Source organism: Eptatretus burgeri, chromosome 2 (genome assembly GCF_056783735.1).
Source record: "Eptatretus burgeri isolate ZD-2024b chromosome 2, Ebu_testis_v1, whole genome shotgun sequence".
NCBI lineage: Eukaryota > Metazoa > Chordata > Myxini > Myxiniformes > Myxinidae > Eptatretus > Eptatretus burgeri.
In genome coordinates, this window is record NC_140962.1 from 126664672 (window position 1) to 126678171 (window position 13500).

At 36.0% G+C, this 13500-nt stretch overlaps 2 protein-coding genes and 1 pseudogene across 4 annotated transcripts in view; 2 read left to right on the forward strand and 1 right to left on the reverse strand.

Annotated features, from left to right (window-relative positions):
• Window positions 1-595, reverse strand: part of LOC147033031 (DDB1- and CUL4-associated factor 10-like) — a 6193-nt gene extending 5598 nt beyond the window's left edge. Inside the window, exon 1 of the mRNA XM_085871162.1 lies at window positions 345-595. Within this exon, the coding sequence (XP_085727288.1) occupies window positions 345-512 (168 nt within the window). The 5' untranslated portion in view covers window positions 513-595. The remainder of the gene's footprint in view (window positions 1-344) is intronic.
• The window catches only part of LOC147033030 (DDB1- and CUL4-associated factor 10-like), a 300685-nt pseudogene that overhangs the window by 72811 nt on the left and 214374 nt on the right, over window positions 1-13500 (forward strand). The gene's annotated exons all lie outside the window — the stretch shown is intronic.
• LOC147033032 (uncharacterized) overlaps window positions 7495-13500 on the forward strand; it is a 9867-nt gene continuing 3861 nt past the window's right edge. Inside the window, exons 1-3 of one of the 2 annotated variants that reach the window (XM_085871155.1) lie at window positions 7495-7835; window positions 7932-8144; window positions 8241-9675. In XM_085871155.1, the coding sequence (XP_085727281.1) occupies window positions 7743-7835; window positions 7932-8144; window positions 8241-8657 (723 nt within the window). In that variant the 5' untranslated portion in view covers window positions 7495-7742 and the 3' untranslated portion in view covers window positions 8658-9675. Of the gene's footprint in view, window positions 7836-7931; window positions 8145-8240; window positions 9676-13500 lie in introns of those variants that run through there. The other variant, XM_085871154.1, reaches the window with a different exon arrangement.

Consider the following 13500-nt stretch of genomic DNA (forward strand, 5'->3'; position numbering starts at 1 on the left):
AAAATTTTCACGAAAGTACGTACGTATGGATGCATGACACAAAAACATAATGCCAATGGCAATTTCGTCAGTGGAAACACGAAATGAATTGCTTCTTCTATCGGAAAGGATTTGCAAAAAAGTAATCAACAATTCAAAGGCAAGACATCAAAGGCAATGCCTGATGTAAACAAAACTGATATTGTTCTCTGAAAAGAAAATTAACATGAACATCTTTTTGTTGAGGAAGGAGATATGTGAATTAAAGTGTGCAAGAGCATCATAATAAAGAGAAGAAATGCACAATGGATGTTATGAACAAGAAATTAGGCAGCAAGACAGGGTGTAGTGGGGGTGTGTCATGCCTCTTGGTCGCCACTAATGCTGTTGCAGCGAGTTAGGGTGTGTCTGCCAAGTGGATGCATCTGCAGAGACGTGATACAAAAGCTTCGCTCTTCACCATCTGGCACCGTCAGAGTGTAGACCTCTAATGCATTACGCTTCCATACTGCCGTGTCAGGAACAAGGAACATAATGGAAATGGAAAAAATAACATAGAAGCAAGACGCATGAATGGTACAAAAGCATACAAGTCAAAAAGGAAGCAAAAGCCAAGGTAGCTTTATTATAGTAGAAATAAGAGAACCTCCTACTTCAATACCCAACAGCCCTCCCACCCCATTTCCACCTTCTTACTGGCTAGGTTGTGTAGTCTACTAGTCAGGTCAAGAAACATATACTACACTTCACTTGTTGTTGTGAGTATGTTGTGTGTCTCCCACCCGCCATGTAAATTTTTTTTTTAACCCTTTTCTAGTGAAGACACATTTTTATCATAATGGGTTTGAAGGTAATGAAATAAATGAATTAATGATGATTAAAACTTGATATTAAAATAAAATATATTAAAACTGAAATAAAAATGTACTCAAATATGATATGGTGTTTTTAAGTATGTATCCATTTGGAATTAACATAATTATATTTCTCCTCTGTATGGAAAGATCACCTGTATATTAAAAGTGTAAACAAATTGAACTTTTCCAGTAAGTTTAATATAAAGAAGAATTGCTTGTCATTTTAAAGCTGTCTAGAATTTTTATAAAAGACACAAACAAGTTGGAATGTGGATTTAAGAAATGTTCAAAGATATAAAGTGTTGAAACTGGAGATATTATTTGACCATGTTTGTTCTTGAGGTGCACGCAAGACTGACATGGGAAGATAATTTTTCAGCCGTCGAAAGTAAAATCAATGAATGTGAATCTGTGCAAATCCGTGAAGGCAGTGCGAGAAATTAGTGCACTGGTGTATTAGCACATTGGTACTCCCTGCAGGTAGAGCATGGAGTGCTTCGTTTTATAAACTAACAGGGTGATTTAATTAGTCACGAGTCCAACGTTATGTGGTCATCATGGTAATACTGAGAATGATGATGCTGCGACTTGGTTTAAAAGTCCAATTAAATAAGATAAAATTTTAATGCCTACATAATACATAAGCGATTGGTAGTTTACAGAATTGGGATGGATTTATTTGAATGCTAGGTTGGTTTACAATGGACAATTGAGGGCAGGATCTTTCATGAATAAGGGTCAAGAATGAAAAATGTTATGGATTGTGGAGTTATTGATGCAGTCATGATTTTGGGAAAGTAAATAGAGCCAACATAGTATGTACGGTATTATGAGATGGTACGCCAGGCCATCAGTGCGAAAGGTATGAAAATGCCCCTAAAACGATATAAAATATAGTATAATAAAAGGTTCAGCAAATATGAGGTCATATACAGTATACTGTACTGCATTGTGGTGTACTGTGTCGTGTTGATGCCAGTAGGGTGAGTATACTGATTCTGGCTCACTTTTCCCCATGTAAGTGAATGGGGAATTTTCAGCGATTCATATTTTTTCCCCTAAAAAATAAACCCCCTTTTTAGCCTAAGGTATATTTATTTGTCTCCCCTTTTAACCTAGGGGCACTCTATTCAAATAACCAATGCAACAAGATAAAGATATGTTCAAGTAGCAAAGTAGTAATGTGATTTGTTAAAGGTGATTCTGAAGAAATATCTGAAACATGTAAGCCGAGGGACACTCTTTTTCAAATAACCAATGCATATTGTTTAGCTCACTCATTGAACCTATAAAGATTTGTTCATTCTCAAATGCCTTCAATACTTTAATTTTCTTTGCACAATAATCCCCATCTAAAATATTTAAAAATAAAACATTTGAATCTTTATATTTTTCAAGATACCCCTTTTGTGGCATGATGAAATGATAAACTTCTCTCAATGATCTCATCTGACCACCTCTGAGTTGCATATCATTTTTGTGCAGAAACCACGCCATAAAAAAGTTTTGTTTCAAATGTTTTCAATTCGTGCCGTGAAAATGACGAAGTGTTTTTCGACACGGTCGTGCTGTGAAAATGAGGAAGTGTTTTTGGACAGTCATGCTGTGAAAAAATAGGAACTATTCTGTGAGACAAGGCCTCGTGTTTATATTTTATATCAGAACACTAACAGGCTTTTAAACATAAGTTTAATCAAAATCATTTTAGGGCATTTTAAGTATGTTTTGAAAATGATTCATACAATTTGAGAATATATCGCCCAATTATTTTCCAAGCTGTCTCGCCCGAAGCGTCATTTCCTGTGGCCACACCCGATGATTAGGCAATTTCCTCATTGTTGCCTTATAAGTGATTCGCCAAAGTTTCTGCCAGATGGGATTTTCATTTTTACAACTGAGACATGAGCGATCTTTCTTCCGCGAACAAAACAGCTCAACACAAAGTTGGTAAGCTTGTGTATGGGCTCCTCTTTGAACGATGAAGCAATTGATTATAAATTAAATTGTGATAATTCTGATATATATTATTTTCCTGGCAGGTCCTTGGAAGAAGAGCAGTTTACATATCACGACGAGGTGCATGAAATTAATGCTCTTATTGAAGAGGTCAATCATCTTAGAAGAGAATTGAAAAACATTTTAATGACTGGCACGAAGTCTTATCACGGCCTCTGATCTTTTTGCCATCTTGTACGAATGGTTTACAACTGAGACATGGACAATTCTTCTTCCGACAAAGAAAACAGCTCACGACAAAGTTGGTAAGCTTGTGTATGGGTTCTTCTTTGAACGATGAAGCAATTTATTATAAATTAAATCGTGATTATCCTGATATATATTTTTTCCTGGCAGGTCCTTGGAAGAAGTGGAGTTTACATATCACGATGAGGTGCATGAAATTAATGCTCTTATTGAAGACGTCAATGATCTTAGAAGAGAATTGAAAAACGTTTTTAATGACTGGTACGAAGTCTTATCACGGCCTCTGATCTCGAATGAATTAAACCAACGGTGAGACGTGTGTGTGTGTGTGTGTGTGTGTGTGTGTGTGTGTGTGTGTGTGTGTGTGTGTGTGTGTGTGTGTGTGTGTGTGTGTGTGTGTGTGTGTGTGTGTGTGTGTGTGTGTGTGTGTGTGTGTGTGTGTGTGTCCCTGTCTCTATCTATCTCTCCCTGTCTGTCTCTTTGTATATCTCTATCTCTATCTCTATCTCTATCTCTATCTCTATCTCTATCTCTATCTCTATCTCTATCTCTACCTCTCTCTCTCTCTCTCTCTCTCTCTCTCCCTCTCTCTCTCTCTCTCTCTCTCTCTCTCTCTCTCTCTCTCTCTCTCTCCACCAACCTCTCTCTGTCTGTCTCTCCATCTATACCCTTGACTCATTATTATTTTTTTTTCAGCTCGATCACACAACATAAGCTGTTGAAGCAATCTGGTAAAACACATGATTTTTTGGAGGTATATGTTTCTGAATTATTATTTAGTTATTTGTTTATTTATATCACTCTCTCTTTGGAATGTCGCCTTATGTTGGTTGCATCATTAGTTTGGACGCGGTTATGCCAGTACACTGGAATTCATTTTATTGGCCTCGGAAGGATGACAGGCTGAGTCGGCCTCCTGGTGTGTTAATTCAGTGGTCATCAAGGCTTGAACTTAGAACCAACACCAGGCTTATTAATATTACCATGTAATTATCTATATAAAACCTAATTATGATTCACTTTTTGTTTCAAAACAGAATATGGTGTCTGAGTTTCACAATCACAAGACATCTGAAGAAGATTGCTGGGAAAGATTATACATTCTCGCAAATGAATATTTAATATTTTCAATTTTGATTAATTATTTGTTTTGTTTACAATTACTTGATTTTGAATTACAAAAAAAGAATCAAGACATGAAGTGGAGAGGGAGGGAGGGGGAGAGGGAGGGGGGTAGGTGCGCTCCCCCAACGACCCATCACCATCTCATCCCACCCCCTCCCCTCCCCGTGTGTGTGTGTGGGTAAGGGTGGGGGTGGGATGAGGGAGGTGGTGGGTCAAAGGTGGGGGTGCACAGGGGGGATGAGGGGGTGGGGCTTGTGTGGGAGGGCCTTGTGTGGGCGGGGCTTCGGTGGGGCTTGTGTGGGCGGGGTTTGTGTGGGCGGGGCTTGTGTGGGCTGGGGTTTGTGTGGGCAGGGGTTTGTGTGGGCAGGGGTTTGTGTGGGTGGGGCTTGTGTGGGAGGGGTTTATGTAGATGAAGCTTATGTGGATGACGTTTATGTGGATTAATGGATGGGTGGAGAGATGGGTGGATGGGTGGATGGGTGGAGCTTGTGAGGATGAGTGGATAATTTTTTAGTTAAATAAACATGTTGTGTGTGGGGAACTAATTAACTTATCACTAATTATGTGAATATGATGAATGTGGGTGGAGCTTGTGTGGGGTTTGTGTGTGGAGCTTGTGTGGAGCTTGTGTGGGGTTTGTGTGTGTGGAGCTTGTGTGTGGTGGGGTTTGTGTGGAGGTTGTGTGGGGTGGGGTTTATGTGGGTGGGGTTTGTGTGGGCAGGGTTTATGTGGGTGGAGCTTGTGTCTGGAGCTTGTGTGGGGTTTGTGTGGGGTGGGGTTTGTGTGGGGTGGGGTTTATGTGGGTGGGGTTTGTGTGGGTGGAGTCAAAAAATTTCAATTTATCTTTGTCTTTTGTAATTCCTGTGAATAAAATGAACCTAAAATCTCTTCCCCTTCCAAATCATATATCTTAAAAGTCCAAGGAACCGTATCTATTACATAAACAATTTTAAAAAGTTCGTTCATCCATCGTTTAATATAACATTTTTCAAAATGAGATTTCCAGCTACATATTCTTACGATATCACCAACTTTGAACTTAGGTTTTCTGACATTAATCTGCTTTTCATATTTTAATTTTGTAAATGTTTCTGATGGTTTCATATTTGTTGACGTGTGAATCGTGTTATTATACTTATCCACAATATCCTGAATAAAAGATGACTATTGTTGTGAACCGGGTTGTGTGAATTTTTTATAAAGTCTCTTTTTAAGGTACGATTAAAACGTTCAACAACAACGGCCTTCCCTTCATTAAAGGTACTGTATAATGTAATACTCTTATTTTTTAGAGAATTCATAAATGTCTTGTTATAAAACTCTCTACCCTCACCAGTCCACAATTTTTTAAGTTTTCTCTTACTTTTATGTAATATCTGTTGAAAGGCTAACATAAGAGTATTACCTGTTTTCTTTTTTAATGGGACAACCAATGCATATCTACTCCTCAAATCAATAACGGTTAAAGCATACTTGTACCCCTTATCATTATTGAGTTCAATCATATCAGCGGACCAGATATAATCAACTTCCTTGGAATAAACTTTCCTTCTCTGAAACTTTGTGAATATTGGTTTATGTAATTCATCAGCTAATTGCTCTTCAATCTTAATGACATCATTAGAGCCGATAAGTTTTTTTAAATTTCCAAGTCCAAGTTTCAATTTGGCAATGATCAACTTCTTCACGATGAACCTATCAACTTTTTCTCTCAAGGTTGGATTTTGTATCAGAGACAAATTATACAACATTTCTCTATCGGCTTCATGCTTTTCTTCCAAAGTTGTGGTATTCCCAAATCAATATCGTGTCTCATGCACACTTCATCAACTCTATTGATGGGCTCACTCCAGGATTTAGGATTGTCTGCCTCATCTAATCTTTTATCCAAGTTTGTGCCTGGACCACAGAAAGAATACCCTGATAGATGTAATTCCCCTGGTATTCCAGTAGTTGTAAATTTACTTCCTGATAAAAACTTTTGTATATCTCCTCCGAGTTTGTGTTTGGAGATAAATTGATTTTTTTTTGAACCACACACCGAACATATACCTTTTTGTATAACCCTGTTATTTTTACTTTTAAAAAAAGAGATTTTTGAGTATTAGTTTTCTTTTTACATTTGAGACAATAACTCATTTATTTATGAGAAAAATTCCAACAGAGTGCAAAAACCTTTTTAGTTTCCAACATGCACATTTGAATCTTTATTTTTAAAATATAAAGAATCATAAGAAATGCCTTCACTCTATCCTCCATTTATTTAAAAAAAAAAAAAAAAAAAAAAAAAACTTTAATTAACATTAATATCCTCTCCATGAAAACGATGTCAACGGTCTTGTCGAAAATACTGCTTATAGACTTGTCAATTCTTTGTTTTCCTCTTCGGTTGGTTGAGTTATTTTCTGTAACACCACCAATCTTTTTCTAATCTCACTGGTTTCCATATTTACATATTTATTCAGTCTCGCTCTTTCCTCCCTCTCCTCCTTCTCTCTTCTCTCTTCTCACTCTCTCTCCTTCTGTCTTCTCTCTCTCTCTCTCTTCTCCCTTTCCTCTTTCTCTTTCTTCTCCCTCTCCTCCTCTCTTCTCCTTTTCCTCCTCTTCTCTCTCTTCAACCTCCTCATCCCTTACTATCCTTGAATCGCTTACACCCCAGTAGGGTAAGAATACTGATTCTGGCTCACTTTTCCCCATGTAAATGAATGGGGGATTTTCAGCGATTCCCTTTTTTTTTTCCCTAAAAATAAACCCCCTTTTTATCCCAAGGTATATTTATTTGTCTCCCCTTTTAACTTGGAGGTTGAACCTCATTGAATTGAACACCTGGGGGTTGAACAGCTCACTCATTGAACCTATAAAGATTTGTTCATTCTCAAATTCCTTCAATAGTTTAATTTTCTTTGCACAATAATCCCCATCTAAAATATTGACAAACAAAACATTTGAATCTTTATATTTTTTAAGATACCCCTTTTATGCCATTACGAAATGATAAACTTCTCTTAATGCTCTTGTTTGACCACCTCCTGAGGCACAGGTTATTTTTTTGTTAAGCCCCGCCCACTTTTCTTTAAGCCCCGCCCACTTTTGCTAAGCCCCGCCCACTTTCAACAAGGTATTCAATAAGCCCCGCCCACTTTTCTTTAAGCCCCGCCCACTTTTGCTAAGCCCCGCCCACTTTCCACAAGGTATTCAATAAGCCCCGCCCACTTTTCTTTAAGCCCCGCCCACTTTTGCTAAGCTCCACCCACTTTTTGTGAGGTATTTTTCTAAGCCACGCCCACTTTTCTAAGCTCCGCCCACTTTTCATGAGGTATTTTTACTAAGCCACGCCCACTTTTCCTAAGCCCCGCCCACTTTTGCTAAGCCCCGCCCACTCTTACATCATTTCCAGTTCATCTCTGACTCACAAAGAAATCACTAGAAAATTACAGGATGTTATGGTTTTGAAAAATTTCCCAATGAAGGCTTGCCTAGGCTTGCCCAGGGAATTTCCAAAGGAAACCACACCCACCAGTCTTTCTCTATAAAAGCTTCAAACCCAGGCTCCATTTTAAACATTTGTTTTTGCTGGCAATGGTGTGCTGTGTGCTTGCCTGGAACTCTCTATCTTGTATGGAACTAAACCTTCAAGTTGATGAACTGGATTCAAACCTCTTATCTGTTGAGGTAAGATTTTTATTTTCCTATTTTCAAACTTTGATTGAAGCATACTCATTTAATAATTAAATAACTTAATTAATACATTATTATTTTCTCTCACAGGAAATTGTGTCTGAAATACGAAATGAAAATACTGCTTTTGCTACAACTTGGGGCGAAATTGTTGACTTGGTTGAAGACCTTGTGAGCGACCAAGACCTACAGAACGAGCAAGACCTTGAGTGGGATGACTTTGGTGTTCCTTGGAACTCTCTGTCTTGTATGGAACTAAACCTTCAAGTTGATGAACTGGATTCAAACCTCTTATCTGTTGAGGTAAGATTTTTATTTTCCTATTTTCAAACTTTTATTGAAGCATACTCATGTAATAATTAAATAACTTAATTAATACATTATTATTTTCTCTCACAGGAAATTGTGTCTGAAATACGAAATGAAAATACTGCTTTTGCTACAACTTGGGGCGAAATTGTTGGCTTGGTTGAAGACCTTATGAGCGACCAAGACCCACAGAACGAGTTCGTCCTTGATGACCCAACCAAAGAGTTATACCTTGGAGACCAGCAAAATCCTGAAAAAGAGTTTTACAGCAATAGTACTCATTGTGAGTTATCAAGACAATACCCACTGAACAAGTTATACCTTGATGAGCCAGAATACAAGTTTTACCTTGGAGACTCACAAATTTTGAAAAAATCAGTAAATGAGTTCTGCCTTGATGGTTTAAATAACTACCTTGGAGACTCAGGAAAAGGGTTCTGCCAAGATGGTTCTAAATATGGGAACTACCTTGGAGACTCACAAATTTTGAAAAAAATCAGTAAATGAGTTCTGCCTTGATGGTTTAAATAACTACCTTGGAGACTTGGAAAGTTGGGGTTATTTTGAAGACTTGAAATGCTACCACTCTTTGGGATTTAAACCTATCAAGAAAGTTCTTACTCCCTCTTTCTATGTCATCAAACCTGAAAGCCTCAAAAGACAGAATTGGAAGAAGAGAAAAAAAAAAAAAACGTAAAATATATATATATATATATAGGTGGAAATCTCATTTTGAAAAAGACTGTGTTGGGTGAGGATTGAGTTGGGGTTGAGATTTTGAATGTGAGGGTTGGGGTTGAGATTTTGAATGTGAGGGTTGGGACACACACACACATACACATCAACAAACAAAAGTTAAGCCTTGACTATTCATTTGAGGATTCTGTGTTTGGGGTTCACAGATCTAAGAACGTCCACCCCTTGACACACATTATATACTGTTATACACCTCGGACTTGGCCCTCGAGTGTCCACAACGGTGTATAGTAGGAGGGAGTGAAGCGCCAACCTATTGCTCCCATTGCACACACACACACACACACAAACAAAAGTTAAGCCTTGACTATTCAGTTGAGGATTCTGTGTTTGGGGTTCACAGATCTAAGAACGTCCACCCCTTGACACACATTATATACTTGTACACCTCGGACTTGGCCCTCGAGTGTCCACAAAGGTGTATTATCTGCTTAGTTTTGTCTTTTGTAATTCCTGTGAATAAAATGAACCTAAAATCTCTTCCCCTTCCAAATCATATATTTTATAAGTCCAAGGAACTGTATCTATTACATCAACAATTTTAAAAAGTTCTTTCGTCCATCGTTCAGTAAAACCCTTTTCAAAATGAGATTTCCACCTATATATTCTTACGATATCACCAACTTTGAACTTAGGTTTTCTGACATTAATCTCTTTTTCATATTTTAATTTTGTAAATGTTTCTGATGGTTTCATATTTGTTGACGTGTGAATCGTGTCATTATACTTATCCACAATATCCTGAATAAAAGATGACCATTGTTGTGAACCGAGTTGTGTGAATTTTTTATATAGTCTCTCTTTTAAGGTACGATTAAAACGTTCAACAACAACTGCCTTCCCTTCATTAAAGGTACTGTATAATGTAATACTGTTATTTTTTAGAAAATTCATAAATGTCTTGTTATAAAACTCTCTACCCTCATCAGTCCACAATTTTTTAAGTTTTCTCTTACTTTTATGTAATATCTGTTGAAAAGCTAACATAAGAGTATTACCTGTTTTGTTTTTTAAAGGGACAACCCACGCATATCTACTCCTCAAATCAATAACGGTTAAAGCATACTTGTACCCCTTATCATTATTGAGTTCAATCAAATCAGCAGACCAGATATAATCAACTTCCTTGGAATAAACTTTCCTTCTCTGAAACTTTGTGAATATTGGTTTATGTAATTCATCAGCTAATTGCTCTTCAGTCTTAATGGCATCATTAGAGCCTATAAGTTTTTTGAATTTCCAAGTCCAAGTTTCAATTTAGCACTAATCATCTTCTTCACGATGAACCTATCAACTTTTTCTCTCAAGGTTGGATTTTGTATCAGAGACAAATTATACAACATTTCTCTATCGGCTTCATGCTTTTCTTCCAACGTTGTGGTATTCCCATAATCAATATCGTGTCTCATGCACACTTCATCAACTCTATTGATTGGTTTACTCCAGGATTTAGGATTGTCTGCCTCATCTAATCTTTTATCCAAGTTTGTGCCTGGACCACAGAAAGAATACCCTGGTAGATGTAATTCCCCTGGTATTCCAGTAGTTGTAAATTTACTTCCTGATAAAAACCTTTGTATATCTCTGAGTTTGTGTTTGGAGATAAATTGATTTTTTTTTGAACCACACACCGAACATATACCTTTTTGTATAACCCTGTTATTTTTACTTTTAATATATGAAATATTTTTAGTATTAGTTTTCTTTTTACATTTGAGACAATAACTCATTTATTTATGAGAAAAATTCCTGCAGAGTGCAAAAACCTTTTTAGTTTCCAACATGCACATTTGAATCTTAATTTTTAAAACATAAAGAATCCTTAGAAATGCCTTCACTCTCTCCTCCATTTATTTCAGAAAAAAACTTGAATTAAAATGAATAGCTTTTCGATGCCAATAGTTTTGTCGAAAGTATTGCAAATAGACTTGTTAATTCTTTGTATTCCTCCTCGGTGGGTTGAGTTATTTTCTGTAATACCTCTATTCTTTTTTGAATCTCACTGGTTTCCATACTATAATATTTATTTATTCTCTCTCTTTCCTCCCTCTCTCTCTTCTCCTTTTCCTCCTTCTCTTTCTTCTCCCTCTCCTCCTTCTCCTTTTCCTCCTCTTCCCTCTCTTCTTCAACTCCTTCCTCATCCCTTACTATCCTTGAATCGTTTACACCCCATAGAATATTATACATATATTCATCAGGATTTCTTGTTATTCCTGTATCCAAAATAATTTTTTTTACAACAGGAAACCAATAAAATTTCTTTTGAATTTCTAAAAGAGCCTTACCTTTTCTTAACCCTATAATTTTTTCATTATTTAACATTCTAATTAAATCTAAAGTTGTCGGTTTATCAACATCAGCATAATGCCAATCTTTTATTGAAAATACCTCATTCTAATGTTGTAGAACATATTTATTAAAATAACGAATACCCTTTTCTTGAAGGTATGCTTGGACACAGAAATGATAATTTTCTTGAAGCCTTCTTGCTGTCATTTATGTATTAGAAATATATGTTAGAATAATATTATGGCACGAAACACCTCCCCATCTTCCCATAGTTAAATCATTTTGTATTTCCTTACTTATTATATATAATCCTGTTTTTTTCTGTTTTCATGAGATAAACAAGGGCAAAACCATTATTATATTTACCCTTATTAAATTCTTTTATTTGTTGTTTACTAATCGTGGCTCCACAAAACTCATTCTCGATACCAAGTGGATAATATTCTTCCTTACGAGACTGATTTAATTGTTCCAGGTCTTCGAGGTTAATTTTAAATGACCAATTATATCCTAAATCATTCATATCATACCCCCATTGTTCTATTCTCATACAAACGATACGCCCTTCTTTATAAAAATTTATTTTAATTCGAACTGTGAATTCTGTATGACCTGGAGATAATATCAACACTTCTGTATCTTTGGAATACACAGCCGTTTTATTTAAGTATATATATATTGTGATAAATCGCTTAATCTCACCAAGTCATTCGCGTCAGTCGGGCTTGGATAATTTTTTAATTTATAAGCATTTTTCATGTTAATATTTTTGTTTATATTATATTTATGTCGTTCAGCCTGTGCCTTTGTATAATAATTTGATAAATCAATATCCAGTTCTTGAGATACACCAAAGATAGAACCATCTTTACCAACATAAGTCATTTATATTAGATTAAAAATAATATCATAAAAATTTTTATTTTTGTTGAGTTGAAATAACACATATAGACATAATTGACCACAACACTTGGAATTTAATTCTTGGACTTGAAATGTTTGATAAACACCATTCTGTAAGAATTTTATGACTTCAACAGGTGGTGGAAGACCAAAACTATCAAAATAATATTTGTCTTGACTATTAAAAATACAAACCCAATGAGAACCGTTCCCATCATTATCTTCTAAGTTCATAATAATATTCTTTGTATGTTTAGGCACGTTTGTTAATTCATCTCTCATACAAATAACCACATTATGAATTTTTAATTTCTTACAATATTTGGCAAGTTGTAAATTTGATGTTGTATTCTTTCCAAATTCTTTCAACCACTCATCAATGCTCATTTATTTATTGGAAAGATATAATCCATTACCTCTTTTCATTAATTTTACACCTGCTTGTGCTATAGAAGAAAGCATATCTCCAACTAACAATCTCGCTTTATCAGGCAGACCTTCAAGTTTTTCAGCAAAATCTACAATTACACCACTTCCACTAATTTGTTTCTCCAACTCTTTGTTATGTCTTTCCAATTCTTTTTGAGCCTGGAGTTGAGCCTTCCTTTCGTTGGCAGTTTTCACCGCTGTTGAAATACCACCCGTCAATGCTCCAACCGCACTTAAACCAGCAAATAAAGGAATTAGAAATGGGAGAAATCCTCCACTCGTCTCTCTTATTGAATATTTTTTCAACATTGGTTTTGTCATTTTAATTTTAAGTGAGCCAGTGTCATTCAAGATTTTAACCTGTTCTCTTGTGAGCAAAACATCAATTCTTACTGCTCCTTTTCTCTGAATTGTATTAACGTTAATCGTACAAGGCTTTTGATTTTGAACACAAGATGATAGTTTATGAAGATTGATTTGATTAACATATACCCCAGTTGGTACTTTGCCACTCATTTATTTAACAAAAAATTATGTGAGACTAATCATCACACCATTATCTGTATTAATCTGCAATTCTGTTTCTTCCAAAAGCAAACAATATGTATCAACTTCTTCACTCTCTCCTCTTTCAATGTACAGGGAAGTATCCACTCGATTAGACTTTATAGTTTCCTTTTGAGCGCTCAGGTCAAACGCATAGATTGTATGCAAACTTTTAAATGCTGTCATATCCAAAATAGGTTCTTTATTTCCATTACTTTCACACACCTTTTGGTAAGACTTGTATGCTTCAGCAAAATCATTTTTTTCCCAATTAATTTCCAATCTATCTCGTGGATAAAATGTTCCATCTAGAGAAACGCGAAGTTGTTTCACCTTCGCATTATCACTCAATGCATTATTCTTATCAGTCGCAGTATCACCATCTGGCTTTTTAAAAATCATCCACAGATATCGTGGCTTTCCTTCC